This window comes from Chelonoidis abingdonii, chromosome 1 (assembly GCF_003597395.2).
Source record: "Chelonoidis abingdonii isolate Lonesome George chromosome 1, CheloAbing_2.0, whole genome shotgun sequence".
Taxonomy (NCBI): domain Eukaryota; kingdom Metazoa; phylum Chordata; order Testudines; family Testudinidae; genus Chelonoidis; species Chelonoidis abingdonii.
Window position 1 is genome coordinate 231,186,214 of NC_133769.1, and position 20,486 is coordinate 231,206,699.

At 44.2% G+C, this 20,486-nt stretch overlaps 1 protein-coding gene across 6 annotated transcripts in view; it reads left to right on the plus strand.

Annotated features, from left to right (window-relative positions):
• The window catches only part of CTPS2 (CTP synthase 2), a 177,107-nt gene that overhangs the window by 131,705 nt on the left and 24,916 nt on the right, over nucleotides 1-20,486 (plus strand). For all 6 annotated transcript variants that reach the window (XM_075060326.1, XM_075060330.1, XM_075060336.1 and 3 more), the window contains one exon: nucleotides 8,355-8,451. In XM_075060326.1, the coding sequence (XP_074916427.1) occupies nucleotides 8,355-8,451 (97 nt within the window). The remainder of the gene's footprint in view (nucleotides 1-8,354; nucleotides 8,452-20,486) is intronic.

Consider the following 20,486-nt stretch of genomic DNA (forward strand, 5'->3'; position numbering starts at 1 on the left):
TTAAAATCAAGTCTAGAACAGCTTCCCCCCAGTAGCTTTTTCAACCTTCTGAAATAAAAAGTTGTCAGCAATGCAGTCCAGGAACTTACTGGATAGTCTGTGCCCCACGGTGTTATTTTCCCAACATATATCTGGATAGTTGAAGTCCCCCATCACCACCAAATCTAAGGTTGAGGCTTATGAATGAAATATCTGAGTCTGACAGTTTTCTCATTTTCATTTATAAATTTCCTAATAGCAGTGAAATACTCCAAACAGAAAATTCCTAGCAAATATTGAGCTCTATCGGTGTTTAAAGTCATTCATCGTTGTGATTTAATACCAATGAGACCATACTGTTATTACCTAAACATACTCCTGGAGGAATTCTGTGCCAGAACATTAAAAATTGTGCAACAAAAAACTAAAAGTTCTGCACACAATATTTCAAAATTCTGCAAAATTCTGCATATTTTATTCACCAAAATAACAATATAAGCACACCAGTTTCAGTTATTTTTGGTCATTTATTTCAAAATACCCGTCAGCAAGTATGTCAGTAACAATACAGACAACAAAAAAGATTTAGGAAGTGTTTTTTGACAAATAGATTCCTTACTAGGCACATTAATACAGAACTCTGAGTAATAATTCATTTAAACTACAATACAGAACCATATTTCCCGCATCCCTCAGAAGCAGTGCAAAGGCTTGGGGGAGCCAGGAGTAATGGAGGAGCTGAAAGAGAGGAAGTAAATTGTAGGGAAGGAGCCTAGGTGTGAACTTGACGGGATGTTGGGTATGAGTGGGAAAAGTATGGAACAGTTTTTTGTGGGGGGCGGGGAGGGATTGTTAGGGAACTTCCGCCATACAGACCCTGGCTGACCACTAGCCTCTCCCATTCAGTCAGGCACATCTGTCCCTGTCGGCATGTCTTCCTGCATCCCATGTGTCCCTCCACCCCCACTCAGACACTCACTCCCCCCATACCCATGTGTTTCTGTGCCCCCACCCAGCCATCCTTCTGTCCCTATGTGGCTCTGTACCCCCTCACCCTGTCTCCATTTGTCTCTGTGCCCCCCTCAGTCACCCCTGTCCCTATGTGTCCCTGTATCCCCCATCCCCTTGTCTCTTTGCCCCCACTCAGCCACCCTCTGTCCTTATGTAGCTCTGTATCCTCTCCCCCATCACCATGTGGCCCTGCACCTCCCTGCCCCCTGTGACCCTGTGTCTCCAATCCCATTCAGCCCTTGCCTCTGTCTGTCCTCCCCCACTAGCCCTTATGAGCCCCTGTCTGATCCCTCATCATTCCATCCTGTCTGTCTCCCTATAGCCCCTATTTCCTGGCCTGACAGGTGCTGCAAAGAAGGCAGGCTCTTTCTCTTCCCTAGCTGGCCGGGAGCTACTGCTCATCTTCTATCACCACAGTGTCCTCCATGGCAAAAGGCAGAACTGCAGTAACATTTTGGCAGAAGTGCTATGCATCTGAAGAAGTGAGCTGTAGCCCACGAAAGCTTATGCTGAAATAAATTTGTTAGTCTCTAAGGTGCCACAAGTACTCCTGTTCATTTTGGCAGAAGTTCTTTTTTGCATGAAAAATTAAAAATATGCGTGGCTCATTAATTATGTGCACACACATGTAGGTAGGATTTACTAAGGTGATGGAAAAAATCCTTCCAATGCTGTAGTGTCTACAGCACCACAGAGGCATAGGTGTCGCACTGTAATATAGACATTCCCAAAGTAATAGAACAAATAAGCATTGATGGTGGTCTCAAATAGTCTCCAAAGGAGTAGACAGCAGTAGAGGTTATCTAAGTGAAAAGGAGGGTCCAGGCTGAGGTCCAACATGAGGAATTAATTTATAAATACCTCTTTTCCCCACCCAACCACACAAAGCATTAGTAGTCAGAGCCCTTTTCAGTTCACCTGAGACCCTAGAATTCAGGACACTCTAAAAATCTGGGGAAGCGGTAGAGGATTAGTTTATAATGTGCAAAGAATAACTAAAAGTAAGTACAAAAATAAAAATAATGTGACCACACATAATAGTCTGTTTCCTGTTTTAGACCACTACCCCTCTGACAGAAAATCTTCTGCTAATTAGAAACAAGATTAAACAACTGCATCATATATTTTTTCTTAAAGGTCACTTAACTCAGACTTAGGTAGATTTTAAGTAGATGAGAGTTCCAGGGACTGGACCATCTACGAACAATGTGCTGCTGCCCACCATGAAAATTTAACTACGGAACCAGTGAGCAAAAATTTTCTAGATAGAATAACAGAAGCATGGGGCTGGAAGGAACCTCAAGAAGTCATCAAGTGCTGTCCACTGTGCTGAGGCAGGACCAAGTAAACTTAGACCATCCCTGACAGGTGTTTGTCCAACCTGTTCTTAAAAAACCTCAATCATGGGAATTCCATAGCCTCCGTTGGAAGCCTATTCCAGTACATAACTGCCCTGATAGTTAGAATTTATTTTCCTAATACACCTCTACTGCGTTATAATGCCACCCGATATAACACGAATTTGGATATAACGCGGTAAAGCAGCTGCGTGCGGCGGCAGATCAAATCAAGTTCGATATAACGCAGTTTCACCAATAATGCAGTAAGATTTTTTGGCTTCCGAGGACAGCGTTATATTGAGGTAGAGGTGTAGCTAACCTAAATCTTCTTGCTGTAAATTAAGCCATTACTTCTTGTCCTGCATTAAGTGAAACAATTGATCATTGTCCTCTTTGTAACAGCCCCCAACATATTTGAAGACTGCTATCAGGTCCCATCTCAGTCTTCTTTTCTCAAAACTAACCATTCCCAGTGTTTTTAACCTTTCATCATTGGTCAGGTTTTCTAAACCTTTTATCATTCTTATTGTTCTTTTCTGGACTCTCTCCAGTTTGTTCACATCTTTCCTAAAGTTTGGAGCTCAGAATTGGACATAGTACTCCATGTGAGGCCTTATCAGTGCTGAGCAGAATGGGACAATTACCTCCCATGCTTTATTATGCCACTACTGTTAATACACCCCAGAATGTTATTAACCTTTTTTGCAACTACATCACATTGTTGACTCCTTCATTTGTGATCCACTATGACCCATAGCTCCTTTGCAGCAATACTACTGCAAAGCCAGTTATTCCACCTTTTGTAGTTGTGCGTTTGATTTTTCCTTCCTAAGTGAAATACTTTGTACTTGTCTCTGTTGAATTTCTGTTAACTTCAGACCAATTCTCCAATTTGTCTAGGTCCTGCTGAATTCTAATCCTACCCTCCAAAGTGCTTGCAACCCCTCCCAGCGTGGTGTCCTTTGCAAATTGTATAAGCATACTCACCATTCTATTGTCCAAGTCATTAAAATATTGAATAATAGCAGTCCCAGGACTGTCCCCCATGGCACCCCACTAGATATGCCCTGCCACTTTGACAGCAAACCATTGATAACTACTCTTTGATTATGGTCTTTCAACCAGTTATACACCCACCTTATAGTAATTTCATCTAGACCATGGTTCCCTAGTTGGTTTATGAGACTGTCATGTGGGACTGCATCAGAAGCCTTACTAAAATTAAGATATATCATGTCTACTGCTTCCTTCCTATCCAGTAGGTCAGTAACCCTGTCAAAGAAGGAAATTAGGGTGAGGTTTGGCATGACTTGTTCATGACAAATACATGTTGGCTATTTCTTATAACCCTATTATCCTCTAGATGCTTAATAATTGTGTTCCCATATTTTTCCAGTTCAAAGTTAGGAATTACAGACCAATCAGCCTATGTCCTCTTTGTTCCCCCTTTTAAAGATAGATACTATGTTTGCCCTTCTCTTGTCCTCTGGGACCTCACTCATCCTCCATGAGTTCTCAAAGACAATTGCTAAGGGTTCTGAGATTGTTTCAGCTAGTTCCTTTAGTACCCCAGTATGAATTACATACGAATCTAATTATATTTTAATCTGTTCTTTCACTATTTTGGCTTGTGTTCCTTCCCCCCCTTTTATTAATATTAATGGTGTTGTGTATCTGATCACCATTAACCTTTTTAGTGAATAATGTAGCAAAGTAAGCATTAAACACCTTAAAATTCTTGATTATAAGCTCCTTGCCTGCTAAGTAGAGGACCTACACTTTCCTTTGTCTTTGTCTTACTCTTAATGTATTTATAGAACAACTTTTTATTGCCTTTTATGCCCTTTGCTAGATATAACCTATTTTGTGTCTTAGCCTTTCTGATTTCGTCTCTGCGTAACCATAACTGCTGTAGTGGGGCATGGGAAAAGATGTGTTTTCATAGAGTGGCTATTTTTAGCACTTTAGAGATACTCATCAGCCCTTTGCTTTCCACCTGGAGGCAAAAATAGAAGTTCACCTCCCACAGAAAAATTGTAACATGTTCCAACTGAAGTTCCCCATTTCCTAAATAGGAAGCCACATTATGTGCTAGCTGATGCTTTTGATTTTTCTTCAAGACCAGCCCCAAATTCTGTAATCTCATGTGGAGGTGACTAAGGAGTGGATAAGTATATGGAGAGGCCCAGATTAGAGTGGCAACGTCACAGAATCCAAGAATCAGGCATAGTCTCAACAAAGGAGGAAATTGCCATGTCTCTCACTTTCTCCAGAGGCTTTCATCTACCTGCCAGTATTACTTTCAGGATATTTTGAATTAATGTTCATGAAAGATCCTATCTTGGCCAGGTACTGAGACTGCAAAGAGATATAAAATTTAGATTTGAAGTGGGGAATAAAAAGTACAGATGAGCATAATCATCAGCATACAGGTAACAATAGATGAAAACCTCTCAGACCTGATTTTCAAAAATAGGATCCTAATGTTGACTTTGTAGAATGCTATTTAGGTCTCAGCGCTTTTGAAATTCAAGCAGGTGTTTAAGTATGGATTTAGGAGCTTCCAATTTTAACAACCTTGGCCCTCATGATCTTCAGTAACCTGAAATCAGGGCCAGCTCCAGGCATCAGCTAAAGAAGCAGGTGCTTGAGGCGGCCAATACCAAAGGGTGGCACTCCAGCCACTACTGGGGCGGCATGTCCGGGTCTTCGGCAGCACGTCCTTCAGTCCCTCTCAGAGCGAAGGACCTGCCACCGAATTGCTGCCGAAGAGTGGAGCAGCCCGATTGCACCGCTGTGGCTTTTTTTATTTTCCTCCCGCTTGAGGCGGCAAAAAATCTGGAGCCGGTCCTGCCTGAAATACACATTAAACAGCAAAAACATGGAACCCACACAATCTTATTGGGGGTAATCATTAGTGAGGATGAATGACTGTTCACCACCACCACACCATGTCATCTACAAGAACAAGTATACCCACTGAAAGGCCTTCCTTCCTATGTTCTAGAGGCAAGCAAGCAACCCCCCTTAGAGTTTTGCCTTTGACTTCAGTCAGTATTTCACCCTGTGTTTTGTACACTCTGTTTCTGATGTTATATGTTTTGATTATGTAACTGTGCCCAGTATTTCAAGTGCGTACGGCAAATAAAATGGTAAGTAGAATTCAGAAAAGTATAATTGATTTAAAAATATGTGGACTGGAGTAGTGATACTTTGGCTGAAGAAGCTGCATAATCCCCACATTCATGTTGTTTGGGAAATAATTACAGGGTTTGTAATCTTCAACCAATTTGATCACAGCTTTTATTTGTGGTACTTTACAACAAGTATATAGATCATAAATAACATTTCAAAGATATGAGGTTATGCAAAGATAATTGCCCGTCTGAATTACATTGGCACAGTGTCCCAAGCAGCTTCCACCATCCCTTCTGTATTGTATAGCTTCACTTTATGAAATGCATTATTGCTCTCATAGAATGTTTTTATTGCTCCAGAAGGGCAAACTAAAATTAATAAAATGCAGCTCCTGATTACCACTCTGTGTGACTATTTTTTATTTTCTGAACCCTTCTTGGCCAGTCTCATTCCTATATGTGTTTTTACATATATGGATACATAAATTTGGTGTTTCTACCATTTTGAAAGATTTTAACACTGTGAGAGGGATTTCCCATAGACATAATGACTAGTACCAGCAGAACCAGGCAAACGGCAGAATTTTACCTGTAATCCCTGTATCATTCCTTGCAACTAATCACACTCAGCGCAAAAAAGATATTCAATTGAATAGTGTGTTCAGGTTACAAAGACTACCAGAAATAATCATATGTTTTGTGCAGCAGAATCTGAATACTGTTCCTGCTGTAGACAAAATGCAGTTTCAGCTGCTTCTGGTTCTTCAGGTGACAGTCAGGATTAGAGAGCAGAATTCATTATGTTAATTGGAAGCTAAGAGTTATCTTAGGGTACGTCTACACTGCACGATTATTTCGAATTAGCTTAAACCGATATTACAAAACAGATCTAATAAAATCGGTTTAGCGCGTCCACAGTGGGATCCCGAAATCGATTGTTTGCGTCCATGGTCCAAAGCTACCATCGATTTCAGGAGCGGTGCACTGTGGGTAGCTGTTCCTCAGCTATCCCATAGTTCCCACTTCCGTGTTGAGAGCACAGTGCCTGATGGGGCAGAAAACACTGCCCCGGGTGGTGCTGGGTACAGCCTCACCCCTCCCTTTGTGAAGGCAGCAGACAACCCTTTGGCGCCTTTTTCGCGGAGTGCATTGAGCAAACGCCATAGCACAGCAATCTTTCCCTTTTTTTTTTCACGTGGTGGTGGGGGGAAATAAACTGAGGAGCTGTTCCCTGAACCACGCCAGACACTGTGTTTGAACCTACAGACATTGGGAGCTCAGCCAAGAATGCAAATAATTTTCAGAGACTGCTGTGGACTGTGGGATAGCTGGAGTCCTCAGTACCCCCTCCCTCCCTTCATGAGCGTCCATTTGAGTCTCTGGCTTCCCGTTACGCTTGTCACGCAGCGCTGTGTATCCTGGAGTTTTTTATTCAAACGCTTTGGCATTTCGTGTTCTGTAACGGAGCTGGATACAACAGATTTGTCTCCCCATACAGCGATCAGACCTAGTATCTCCCGTACGGTCTATGCTGGAGCTCTTTTTCGATTTCAGACTGCATCGCCAGCCGTGCTGATCAGAGCTCCACGCTGGGCAAGCAGGAAATGTAATGCAAAAGTTCGCGGGGCTTTTCCTGTTTACCTGCCCGCTGCATCCGAGTTCAGATTGCTGTCCAGAGCGGTCAGTGCTGCACTCTGGGATGCCGCCCGGAGGCCAATAACGTCGATTTCCGTCCACATGAACCCTAATCCGAGTTATCACTATCGAATTTAGCGCTACTCCTCTCGTTTGGGAGGAGTTCCGAAATCGATTTAAGGAGCCGTTTAACTCGATATTAATGACGACGTCGTGTGAACGGATACAGCGTTAAATCGGTATATCGGCCATTAAACCGATTTAAAGTCGCAGTGTAGACCTGGCCTTACAGTCCTTCTTTCAGGGATCGTGCTGTAACAGGGAAAGTGATGATATCATCCCAAGTTCTGCCCACAAACCAAGCCCCACCCATTTATGATAGCTGTACGAGATGCCATTCACAGTAGATTGGGCAGAACTTCATACTCCTTCTTCGTAATGTTTTTCTGTTATCTGTAGTAAAACTATTAACAAAGTTGATGTTGTTTAGGATTCAGAATCACCACCCTATTAATATGACTAGGGCAGTTCACACCTCGCAGCTAATATGTCAGGACGCCTACAGACTCAGGAAGTCAGGGCTACCTGAGGGTATGTCACATTGCAAAGGTAATTTTTGAAATCAAGGGCATGTCTACATTTCAAAATCTTATTGTAGTCAAACATGTTTGTGAAGAGTTGAGTTAACTTAAATGACAATGCATATGACTGACCGGTCAGTGTAGACCAGGGCAAATCATGTTCAGCAGCGTGTGAGCTAGCTGTGATGAAACTGTGGTTCCAAAGCATTACACATTTAAAGTGTGGTATGTAAGAGCAAAGAGTTGAAGTGATATTGTGACACCTTTCTTGCCCCAAAAATGTCTTGCTGTCATTGATGATATCCTAATGTGGGTTGCATATATCATCATCATCATGGGAAATTCCAGAAGGATATAGACTCCTTGCAGATTGAGTGCCACCTGGATCAGTCTTTATCTAGTTCCTTAAAGTGGTCTGGCTGGATATTCAGTTTATGTCCATCATTGAAATCTGATTACAGTACCAAAGCTTTTGGCAACTTTGTGATTGCCAACTATGTAGCAGCGTTCTTTGGTAAACATGCTTTGGAATTCATTGGTATTCCATCTAATAAGATGTATGAAATATTGTAAATATAATAAAGTTAATATTTTAATGTCACATGGACTTCTATATATTTTTCTCAAATAAAAAAATCATGAAACACTACTTCAATATTTTGTCTCGCAAGGTCATTGACATGCCTGAACATAATCCTGGAGATATGGGAGGAACAATGAGACTGGGAAAAAGGAGGACTATTTTCAAAACAGAAGACTCTGTCCTAAGTAAGTTACTTCTTGCCTGTTTCATTTTCTCTCATGATAAAAATACCATCTGTCTCATATATTTAAAAGCCTAAATGAATTGTGCCAAACATGTTCTTGTGGTTGCATTCATTGCCTCTCCTCACACACCATGCAGTCCACATTTAAAACGTTTCCTACCCTGAAAAGCAACTACACAAATAGCATTTTGTATTCATCTGATTAGTTCCTGGGGTGAATCTTTTTAGTATCTATAAACAACATCTACTAAAGACAGATTAACAGCCCTCTCTTATCCTTCTCCCTGTTTAAAGGTGTGCAGATGAATCACCCACTATCTCTGGAGGGGAAATACACAGCTTCACTCTCTTTGTCCCACTTTCGCTTCTCTCCTCCAAGCACCAGATATGAAATGGTAACTGTGAGGGGAGCTGGCACAGACTGGTGGCTCTGCAGGCAGCAGTGGGAGGACAGGAAGCTCAGCACACCAGGCTGGCTTCAACATGTTAGCTCCCCAGCAGTGCTCCTCTCTCCAGAAGGATGGACTACCTTAGATGCCCCCACATTGCCAGATTCTTTGCAAGGGCACAAGCATTCCTCATTGTCCAGAACAGGCTGCTGCTGCTGCCTCTCTCTTTTTTTGATGACACACCAGTACACTCAGCAAGATCCAGGACTTCCAGCAAGAAAAGTGGGTGGGTCAGTCAAGAAGGACATAAAGCCTCCCTGTATAAAATATTGCAGTTTTATTTTTTAAATTAGGTTCGGTTATTTATGCAGTGTGATCTTCAGTTTTTCAGAATGTGACATTGGTGGTTCTAGCCAGTTTTGTGGTAATAACCCTCTCTATTTTTGTGTTCAGCTTACAAGAAGCACAAAGAGAGGAAAACAAATATTGAGCCCAAATCTACCCTCAGATGCTCACATGCAGCTCCCACTGGAGCGGTGAATGAAATTCTAAAGGTAGAGCTTGAGCCATATTGAACAAAGATATTTGTCAGATATACTCCTGCCCAGAGGGTGTGTCAGAAAAAAGGTCACATGGGAACATCAGTGTCATTATTCCCATAAAATAAACATTGAATTTATGAATTACTAATGTAATCCATTGTTGCTTATTATGGAATAATAGTCCATTTTTATTCTAATGAATTTTCTATTTTTTTCACCATCAAGATCCCTGACATTAGCATTCTTTGAACTCCAGTAATGTTTAGCAAATGTTATTTGTCCAGCCTGGCATGTCACAGCAAACACCAAACCCATTATTTTTACTGCCTTGGAAGCTGAAGCACACTTGGATGATATTATACACGAATGATAGCCAGCGTGCTTGACATTCATTCCCAATGCTCTGAGTGTGGATTTAATCCAGTCATGTTCATTCTAGCCAGAATTCTAGGGCAAACAGACACTGCTTACCTTCTCTCATCTGATATGTTCCTTCTGATTAACTTAAAGGATGCCTGTCTGCGTGAACTTCCACAATCCACTGCTAGAGGACTCAGCCAAAAAAATGAAAAAAATAGAGGAAGTGAATAAATTCCGAAACTACACTGGGAATTTGGAATCTTGTCTAAGTGCTTCATTCCATTTGGTAGACAGGAACTTCAGCTATATCTTAATGTGTCCATCACACAAAGAAATTACCCATTAAGTAACTAATGGACCATTTTTTTCAGAATGATAAATATTCTATGCTATGATTGACATTCCATTCAGACAATACAGAAAAATACTTCATTCTTTCCCCCAAATAATTATGTACCCAAATATGGTACAAAGTCCCCAATAATACACATGAGATTACTTGTTGATAAAGTGGGATTAGTCAGGAACAAAAGAATGCTACAAAATAGAAATCTTTATTTATGATAAGTAATTCAAATACCCTTTATTTCTGATGATGCATTTTTGGCCCAGGCAGATGTTACAAAGAGTCATTTTATTTTGCTCCTTGAAGCCATCCCTTTAATGAAACCTTCCTGAGCTGAATGTGCTTACTGAAGTGTAACATGTTCGCCTCTATTTTAGCAAATATTTAAAAATATACATCAGTGCAAGACACTGGCTTGTAATTAAGATATAACTGAGTGTCTGGGTTTTTTCCTGGGAACCTGTGACGGGGTGGACTAGGCCCAGAGCCCCCTGTTGGAGGCCGTGGGGTCTTACCACACTGCTTCCCAGAGAGGAGCAGATGAGAAGCCCTCCAAGCATCCTAGGCCTGGTCTACACTACACATTTAAATCGATTTAAACAGCGTTAAATCAATTTAATGCTGTACCTGTCCACACTACAACGCTCTTTATATCGATATAAAGGGCTCTTTAAATCGATTTCTGTACTCCTCCCCGGCGAGAGGAGTAGCGCTAAAATCGATATAAACATATCGGATTAGGGTTAGTGTGGCCGCAAATCAACATTATTGGCCTCCAGGCGGTATCCCACAGTGCACCACTGACAGCTCTGGACAGCAATCTGAACTCGGATGCAGTGGGCAGGTAAACAGGAAAAGCCCCGCGAACTTTTGAATTATATTTCCTGTTCGCCCAGCATGGAGCTCTGATCGGCACGGGTGGCGATGCAGTCCCAAATCCAAAAAGAGCATCCAGCATGGACATGACGGGAGCAAGAACTGGATATCTGATTCGCTGTATTTGCGGGCAGACAAATCTGTTCTATCAGAAGCTCTGTTACAAGAGACGACGAAATGTCAAAGCATTTTGAAAAATAATTTCCAGGCTTTACACAGTGCTGCAGTGACAAGCATACACGGGAGCAGAGACTCAATATGCGACGCATAAATGGAGGGAGGGCGGGGTACTGAAGGACTCCACCATACCCACAGTCCCACAGCAAGTCTCCAAAAGTATTTGTCATTCTTGGTGAAAAGTCCAGTGGCTGTAGGGTTCAAGCACATTGTCTGCCAGTTGATTCATGGGAATAGCTTCGTCAGTTTACTCCCCCCACTCACCATGTTGAATAAGAAAATGGGAAAGAAATCATTCCTTAGACTTCTTCAGTGATTACCCTATTGTCTATGAATGCTGCTGGTAGACACGGTGTGCTGCTGCAGTTTGAAGCCGCAAGTATTCGTCGCTCATCCCCCTCCGGTGGCAGACGTTGCGAGATAGACTGTGGTACTGCGTCCTTATGAACCCCTAGTGCCTCCATGCTGATATTGCTCAATACCTAACATGTGCCGCCTGAGATGAGGCGGCGCGTCCGGTTTAAAAAACAGGAATGAATCCTTGAGTCACTTACCAGTAGCATGGGACCATATACGGCTGCTAACCATCTTCATCATAGATAATGGGGGAACCTGGCTTTCAACAGCCCCCCTACCCTTATACAATGTGTAAGAAAAAAGATTCTGGTACTAGCCTGCGACTTCATAGGCAACTGATGCTGGGCTCCTCTCCCCCACACCGCTAATGTCCTTGCCTGCGACTATCATAGCACCGGGAGGCTGCCTCCTCTCATTTGTTTGTCACTAAAATACTCAGTGTTTCTTATTATTCCTGCATTCTTTTCATTACTTATGACACAACATTGCCGCGCGGGCAACTGCCACGGTAGCCAGCGAAAGGTTGGGGGAGGAGGAAGCAACGGGTGAGGTTGTTGCAGGAGGCACCCCTGTGAAATACTGGACACGGAGCCAGCTGCTGCTCTCTGATACACTGGTCCTCTAGTACACTTGCCCATAATCTAGGCAGGACTGACTCTATTTATAAGAACTAAAGGAAGGGATTGCCCCGGGGAGTCATTCCTAGTTTGCTTTTGCAGCCCCCGGGCCGATCTCAGCAGGGGCACTTGTATGATGCAGTAGACAGTAAGAGGAGGGAGAGATTAACCAGTCATCTCTAATTGCAGTTATCTGGCAAGTTAAGCACGGTACAGAACGACTTGGTAACCATCTATCTAGCTTATCATGCAAAAGCAAATGAATCGCGTATGACTGTGAAGCGCTGGAGTATACTTGCTCTCTGTCCCGCCCGCAGTCCGTACACATATGGTGACTGTTAAAAAAAAAAAAGTTGAAGGGCTCACATGAGTTGAGCTGCATATGGCAGTATGCCAAGGGCAATCCAGGGAAAAAGGGCGCGAAAGGATTGTCCGCTGTTGTTTTCCCGGAGGAAGGAATGACTGACGACATTTACCCAGAACCACCCGCGACAATGATCCAACCCAGAATTCCAAGGGGCAGGGGAGACTGTGGGAACTATGGGATAGCAATGGAATAGCTACCCACAATGGAACGCTCCAGAAATCGACACTAGCCTCGGACCATGGACGCACACCGCCGAATTACTGTGCCTAGTGTGGCCGCGTGAAATCGAATTTATAATATCTGTTTTATAAAACCGGTTTAATGTAATTCGGAATTATCCCGTAGTGTAGACGTACCCCTAGAGTGGCTGCAGGGGAAGCAACCAATCTGAAGGGCTGCAGGAGAGGCCAGGAGAGCCATATAAAAAGGAGCTGCAGAGCCAGAGGCAATCAGTTGCTGCCTGGATCTGGAAGAGAAAAAACTGTGTTGCTGGATGGCTGAAAGAACATCAGGACTATGGACAGCTCAGTGTGGACAGGGATCAAGAGAGCTAAGAGGTAGCTCCTGGCTGACTGCTGGGACAGAGTAAGGACAGCCTGAGGAGGGCTGCAGGACGACAGTGTCTCTAGGGGAGAAGCCCTGGGGTATGGCCCCATACCAGGGACGGGAGAAGGTAAAGATTGTATACCCCGAAAGGGTTTTGTTCTGTTGCATCTACAGTGTGTGTGACTTGACCGGAGGGCTGAGTGAGTCACTGAAGACCCATTGAAGAAACCATCGACCAAGTGGGGGTGCTCCTGAAAAGCAGGTGCTGACCCCATTACAGAACCAGATATAGTGAATTAATATTTTGAGAGAATTCACCTTCCTGCCCTGCCCTGTCCTATAAACTTCCAGTATAGTTGAAGAGGTTAGAATATCATTTGTAAACTCTTGGGAATCCATGTTCTCCAGGTGATCACTCACTATTCCGTAGATTAGTGAGTTTCTCCTAAGAGAAGGATGTGCTACCAGCTATATAAGAGTGATGGAGATACCTTCATCTTAAATTAAAAGACAGTACTTTACGTCACAAAGACTGTTTCACTGATTTTAATATGAATTTAAGCAATCCAGCATTGCTTTCCTTCACTTACCTGTTTTTAAATACTGCTGATGAAATTTTTAGAAAACAGCGTAACTTAAGAACTCATATGACAATCAGATGAAAACAGTATTTTCTATGAAGTCTTTAACCATAAAGACAAAAACTCAAAAAAGAAATTGAACACCTTGGCCAGACTCTAATCTTAGCATGGGGGTTTCTGCTGGGCTATGGTTAGGGCTGGGGCCAGCGGGAGGTCCCTGGGCTAAGGTTGGGGCTGGCAGAAAGTTGGGTTTGGGGCAGCTGGATTGGTGTCCCTGGGTTGGGGTTGGGGCCAGAGCCAGCAGAAGCCTTTAGTTTAGGATGAGGATTGGAGCCAGCAGGCGACCCTGGGGAAGGATTAGAGTTGGGATTGGCGGAGGTTCCAGGACTAGGGTTAGGGTCAGGGCCAGCAGAAGCCAACGGGTTAAGGATAAAGTTGGGATTTGCAGAGTCTGTGGCCAACAGAGGCTAGGGCTATGGCTGGCATTACCGTGCAGCCCACAGGTTAGAGTTGGGTCTGGTAGGTAGCCCTAGGCAAGTGTCAGGATTTGTGGAGGCAGGCATACTCATGTTAGGGTTTGGGTTGAGACTAAGAGAGGCCTTCAGGTAAGAGTTAGGGTTCAGATCAGTGGAGGACTTCAGGTAGGCAGACAGCTCTGGACTAGTGTTGGGTCTGGCAGATGCCCTGAGTCCAGGGTTAGAATTTTGCCCAGCAGAGGCATCTGGGCTATGGATAGATCTGGGGTTTGCAGGCAACCCTGGGATACTGGTATGGTTGGGAAGGGCAGTGGGTTCTGGGCTAGGATTGGTACTGGGGCCAGCAAGGATGTCTATACTGCAGCTAGGAGTAAGACTACCAGCTTGGGTAGATAGACTCATGCCACTGGGACTTGAGCTAGCGTGCTAAAGTAGAGTGTAGATGTTGAATCTCTGGTGGAGTCTCGGACTAGCCACCTGAGCTGAGACCCAGGGAGTAGGTGATTTTAAGAGCCTAAGATGACACCTGAGCTGCAATATCTGCACTGCTACTTTTATTGCACTAGCTTGAGCCTCACTAGTGTGAATCTGTCTACCTGGGCTGGGAGACCCTCTCCCCACTGCAATGTAGACATACGCCAACAGGCCCTGGTTTGGGTTAGGGGTGAGGTGCTAACTATGAATCTAGCCCTGGTCAATCATTTGACCCCAAACTTAATCCCAGCCCAGAACTTCTGCCAATCCTATCTGCAGCACTGTCATGAAAGCTTCTCCTGGCCAGAATGCTAACCCTAGCCTGGGGCTATATGCTGGCCCCAGCCTTAACACCAGCGTTGGACAACCTGCCAACTGAAACCAAATCTTACCCCAGAAACCCTTGCTAGTCCCAATCCTAACCCTACCCCAACCCAAGGCCCCCTCCTGGTATAAACCATAATCTGAGTTGCAGGACACCTGTTGGTCCCAACCATAGCCACAGCCCTGGGCGACCTGCCAAATCCAAGCATAGGTTTAGCCTAGAACTTGTTGCCAACCCAAACCTTATCTGTAGCACAGGGCTGCCTCCTGGTCCAAAGTTTAACACTAGCCTGAGATTGCCTGTTGGCCACAGCCCTAATCTTAGTACTGAAGCCTCTGCTAACCCTAACCTTAGTCAGGAGGCCTTTGCCTGGTCACAACCCTAATCAAAGTCCAAAAGCTAACCCCAACCGGGAGCCCTCTGAGTCCTAATCCAGAACCCTCAGGCAGCTCTAACTGTAACCCAAGCCTAGCATGCTCTTCCAGCCCAACCTCTACCACAAGGGCACCTGCTAGCCCCATCCTTAACCCTACCCAAGGGCTATCTGCCAGCCTCAAGCACAACCCTTAGCCCAGAGCCACCTGCCAGCCCCAGTGCCAAACTAGCCTGCGGTTCACTGATAATCCCAAACCTGTTTGGCTGGGGAAGCTCAAGCTGCTTCTATTGTCCTGAATAATGAGCAGGCCAGGGACTATGAGGGAATCAAGACAACCATCCAAAATCTAGTCAGCCTCCACTGAGAAATGGGCACAGAATTCTAAGGTACAAGGATTATGAGGCGGCGCGGCCCCAGTCATTTGCCCAAAAGTTTATGGATTGGGCCACCTGTTGGCTGAGCTCAGATATCCAAACAGTGGGGAAGATAATGGATGCTCTGGTGTTGGAACAGTTCCCTCAGGGCCTTCCCAAAAACATATAGGTGTGGGTTAGATGGCATCAATCTGGCACTTTGGATGCATTGGTGAAATTGATAGAGGGGTTCACAGAGGAGGACCTCCCCAGGACAGAGGGCCAACTCCATAAAGGATCAGAACTCAGAAGGAAGTTTGGGGAATCCACACTGGCCAGGAGTGTGGAGAGGAAGAAGGAAGATCACAGAGGAGCTCTGGCCTGGGCTTGATGCATGACACGTTTCCTGTGCAGGTGTCAGGGTCACTTGGAAAAGGATTACCTGAATATGGAATCTAGGTTTTCTGAGTCTTGCATCTGAGACAGGACTGGAAGGAAGGAAAAAAGGAAAAATTGTCCTCCATTTCAGTAATGATGAGAAGGAAATGTCAACTGGTAGACACAGTTCCCCTGATAGACAGGGCCTCTGCTTGCTCCCCAGTCTGGCAGGAGTTGGTGCAACCCCACTGGCTGGTTCCAGGGGCAAGTGTGAGAAGAGAATGTATTCATGGAGATAAAAAGGGCAGAGGTACCCCTGGAAATCAGGGGGAGGTAACTGGAAGCAAGCTGGGGTAGTGGACAGATTGCCCCACCCTGTTGTGTTTTGTTGGGTGCCAACTGGAGCACCTTCCTATTAGGAAAACAAGGTGGTGTTGCGGGCCACAAATGGGGAAATGGAAAACCTAAGTGGGAGGAAATGGATCCCTACAGCAAGGGAAATAACAAACCAGCAGGAGCAAATTTAGAAATCCCTAGGCAACAGTGTCTAACACAGGTGGAAAGGGAGGAAAACAGAGTCCTGCAAGAGACTGAGCAGGAGGGGATAGGAATTAAGAAAGTAGGAATGGTGGAGAAAGACAAGCAGAGATCCTGAGTAGAGGTTGAGGGGCCCAGGGAGTATCCCATGGTGCACCCCCAGGAGAAGCAGCTCAGGCACAGTTTGGAGGGCTGGGGAAGCCCAAGGCCTTGACTAATCAGGGGAATGAGGGGAGTGCCCTTGATCTGCTGCCATGTATAAAGCGATTGAATAGGAAGAGCAACCCCTCAGGATGCACATTGTGTGATGATGTGTGGACTGAAATGGAGCTGTGGGGACATCCCCCACCAAGCATGGGTTCTGTGGATGGAATATGGGTGGACACTACAAGAACAACCTTGATGATCACCCTAGGGACCAAGAGCAACCCCCCACAGCGTGACACCTCTGTTAAGCAAGGGAAAGCACAGGGAAAGAAAAATCTGATCGTCAGGTAGCAGGGGGAGATGGGTGTCAGAGTGCAAAAAGCTGGCAGAGGTCCCCTAGCTACAGTTACAGTTAATTACTGGTGGTCCCAGTTTAAAGTTGGGGCCAGCAGTGCTTGCCAGGCTGGAGTTAGGGTTGGGGCCGGCATTCACTCTTGGGTTCGGGTTACAGTCTGTGCTGGCAAGGAGTCCTGGGCTACTGCTAAGGTTTGTGTCAGCAGGCAGCCCAGTGCTAAGGTTAGGGTTCAGTCCAAAAGGGTTCTGGGCTGTGAATAGGGCCCTAATCTTAGTCCTGCCCCGCCCCCCCAACCCTCCCAAACCATGGTCTAGGACCAGGTGCCAGAGACAGGCCAACCCCCCAGCCCTAGCTTAGGTCTACTTCCCAACCCCACAAACTAATATATTAGTGTTCTGTTTTTTGTTTCTTTGTTTTTGTGGGGTCAAAATGGAGAAGTGGTTTAAGTTAAGTTACTTATCATAGCTGGTAGGCAAAAAGAAATATCATATCGGAGATTCAGTTTCAGCCACGTTTCAAAAGTTGCAATAATACTTAATGTAGGTCACCTATTAGCAGATCTCACTTACAAAGGAAATAAGTTGATGATAAAACTTTGATACAATACAATTCTTTGTCCATCAACAGATTCAGACGTACTTGCGACATTATTATCCTGTTCAATTTTTCTGCCTGCTGCATTCATCTGGGATATGAAAAAATGTTTAGCCTTCTCAGATTTTTAGACAGTAGCTTTTTGAGTGTAAGATCATATGTAATTTGGCAGGAAATGAAAATGCAGTATATATACCCATTTAAAAGAAAAAATGCTTTTAGAGATAATGGCTTTTTGACAATGAGCTATGTGGCCTGGGTAACACTAGCGAGGGTATGGATACACACTTCATCATGTATAATCTTTTCCTGTTACTATACTGCAGTTATTATGTGGTCCTTATCTTCTTATAGAAAGGTTAATGTGGAGGTGCAGCAATATGTTGTAAATCTGTGCCATCATTCTGAGTAGCTTGGATGGCCATATGTGTCAGAGGAATGTGTACAGCTTTGATAATCTGTATTGGAGAAGGAAATCCTGCTCCCACTCCTCGTAAATCACAACTAGAATGGGAATATGAGCGGTTCCAAAGGTTTCCCTAGCATTAACTTCTGTAGCCACCTCAGTAAGACCTCGGTATTTCCACACTGCAATTTTTGGAGATGTCTTCCAGCAGTTCAGTCTTGCAATAACACATTGAGCCAGATTCTAGTCTTAGTTACAGCAGTGTAATAGACAGCAGAATTTGGTCCATTACCTTTAATTAGAACTATAGTTAGAAGTTCATCACTCTCTAGCTGGGAAAAGGAGTAAACAGTGAGATGGCAACATTTGCAGATGATACAAAACTATTCAAGATAGTTAAGTCCAAAGCAGACTGCAAAGAGTTACAAAGGGACCTCACAAAACTAGGTATATAGGCAACGAAATGGCAGATGAAATTCAATGTTGATAAATGCACATTGGAAAACATAATCCCAATTATCCATATAAAATGATGAGGTCTAAATTAGCTGTTACAACTAAAAAAAAAAAAAAAGAGATCTTGTTGTCATTGTGGATAGTTTTCTGAAAACATCCATCCAGTGTGCAGCGGCAGTGAAAAAATGTGAACAGAATGTTGGGAATCATTAGGAAAGGGATAGATAATAAGACAGAAAATATCATTTTGCCTCTATATAAATCCATGGTACATCCATGTCTTGAATACTGTGTGCCGGTGTGTTCGCCCCATCTCAAAAAAGATACAATAAAAACTGTATGCATGTTGGAGGAATGGGGGGCGCTGTAAGTGAAAAATGCAGGTTAATTAAGAGGGAGGGAGTTTGGGTGCGGGAGGGAGTGCGGGGCTGGGGCATGGGAGAGGGTACAGGGCACAGATTCTGGGAGGGAGTTTTGGTATGGGAGGGGGCTCGGGGCAGGGGGTTCAGGTGTGGGAGATCCGGGGATTGTTCACCTTGGACAGCTCCCTGCAAGCGGTGACTTGTCCCTGCTGCTCCTAGGCGGAGGTGTGGCTAGGCGATGGCATGGCTAGGCGGCTCTGCACGCTGCCTCCACTGCTCCCCTTGGCTGGGAGCTGCGGGGGCGGCACCTGCGGGTGGAGATGTCTAAGCTCTACAGTCTTGTCATAAACAGATTGTTAAGGGTTAATGTCTCTTCTACCTGTAAAGGGTTACAAGCAGGGAACTGGAACAGCTGACCAGAAGACCAATCAGGAGACAAGAGACTTTTAAACTGGGTGGAGGGAAGTTTTGTGTATGTTCTTGTCCTTTGGGGGTGTTCTTCTCTCGGGGGTGGGTCCTGAGAGAGACCAGACATTGCCTACAGGCTCTTAAGTTTCTGTTCAATAAGTATAGTAAAAACAGCAGTTAGGCTTTTTGTTGTTTTAACTCATTTGCAATTGCGGATCTGTGGTTAACTTTATAGTGTAGTTGCTGGGAATATTTTGATTGTATGGTAACTGGGGGAAAGTTCTGTCTGTGTCTGTAAAAGCTATAGGACGCCTGTAATATTATATCTTAAAGTTACAGAGATAATTCTTTACTTTTCCTTTCTTTTATTAAAAGATTTCTTTACTGACCTGATTGATTTTTTTTCTTTGTTAAGGCTGAGGAACGAAGGGAGGGGGATTCTCTGTTGTGTAGATTTACGGAGCGGGTATCTGTACTGCCTCAGGGGAAGAGGGAAGGGGATGGCAAAAACGCTGCTCAGTGTGTTTCCATGGCGTTTGAGAGCACAGGAATCTTCTAGGTAACCCAGGAGGGAAGCCTATGAGTGGCACTAGTGAGAAAAGAGTTTACTCGCCCTGCTGTTAAGATCCGGATCTGGGTCTTGGGGTCCCAGGGAAGTTTTTGGGGAGACCAGAGTTTATCAAACACTCAGAGTTTTGATTGGTGGCAGCATATCAGATCTAAGCTGGTAATTAAGCTTAGAGGAATTCATGCAGGTACCCAAATTTTGGACGCTAAGGTTCAGATTTGGGAATTATACCTTATGACAAGTCTACAAAAGTTATTCATAATCTTACTTGCAGAAGTGGATACTCACCGGTAAGATAGAGACACAAGATGGATAAGGTAGTATCTTTTAGTGGACCAACTTCTGTTCTTCTTCTGAAGAAGAGCTCTATGTAAGCTTGAAAGCCTGTCTTTCTCACCAACAGAAGTTGGTCCAATAAAAGATATTACCTCATTCATCTTGTCTTTCTAATATCCTGGGACCAACATGGCTACAACAACACTGCAACAACTGGATAACTTAACATTATATGGGTCAAATAGTAATAAAGAAAGATGAACAAGTAGTGAGATAGGAAAGCACAAGCAAAGACTGTGTTAGGGGCATAGTGAATACAATTAGGTTTGTCTGAGTGTAAGAAATTTCTTGGAATTTAGATTTCATGGAGCATGTGCAGGACATCGT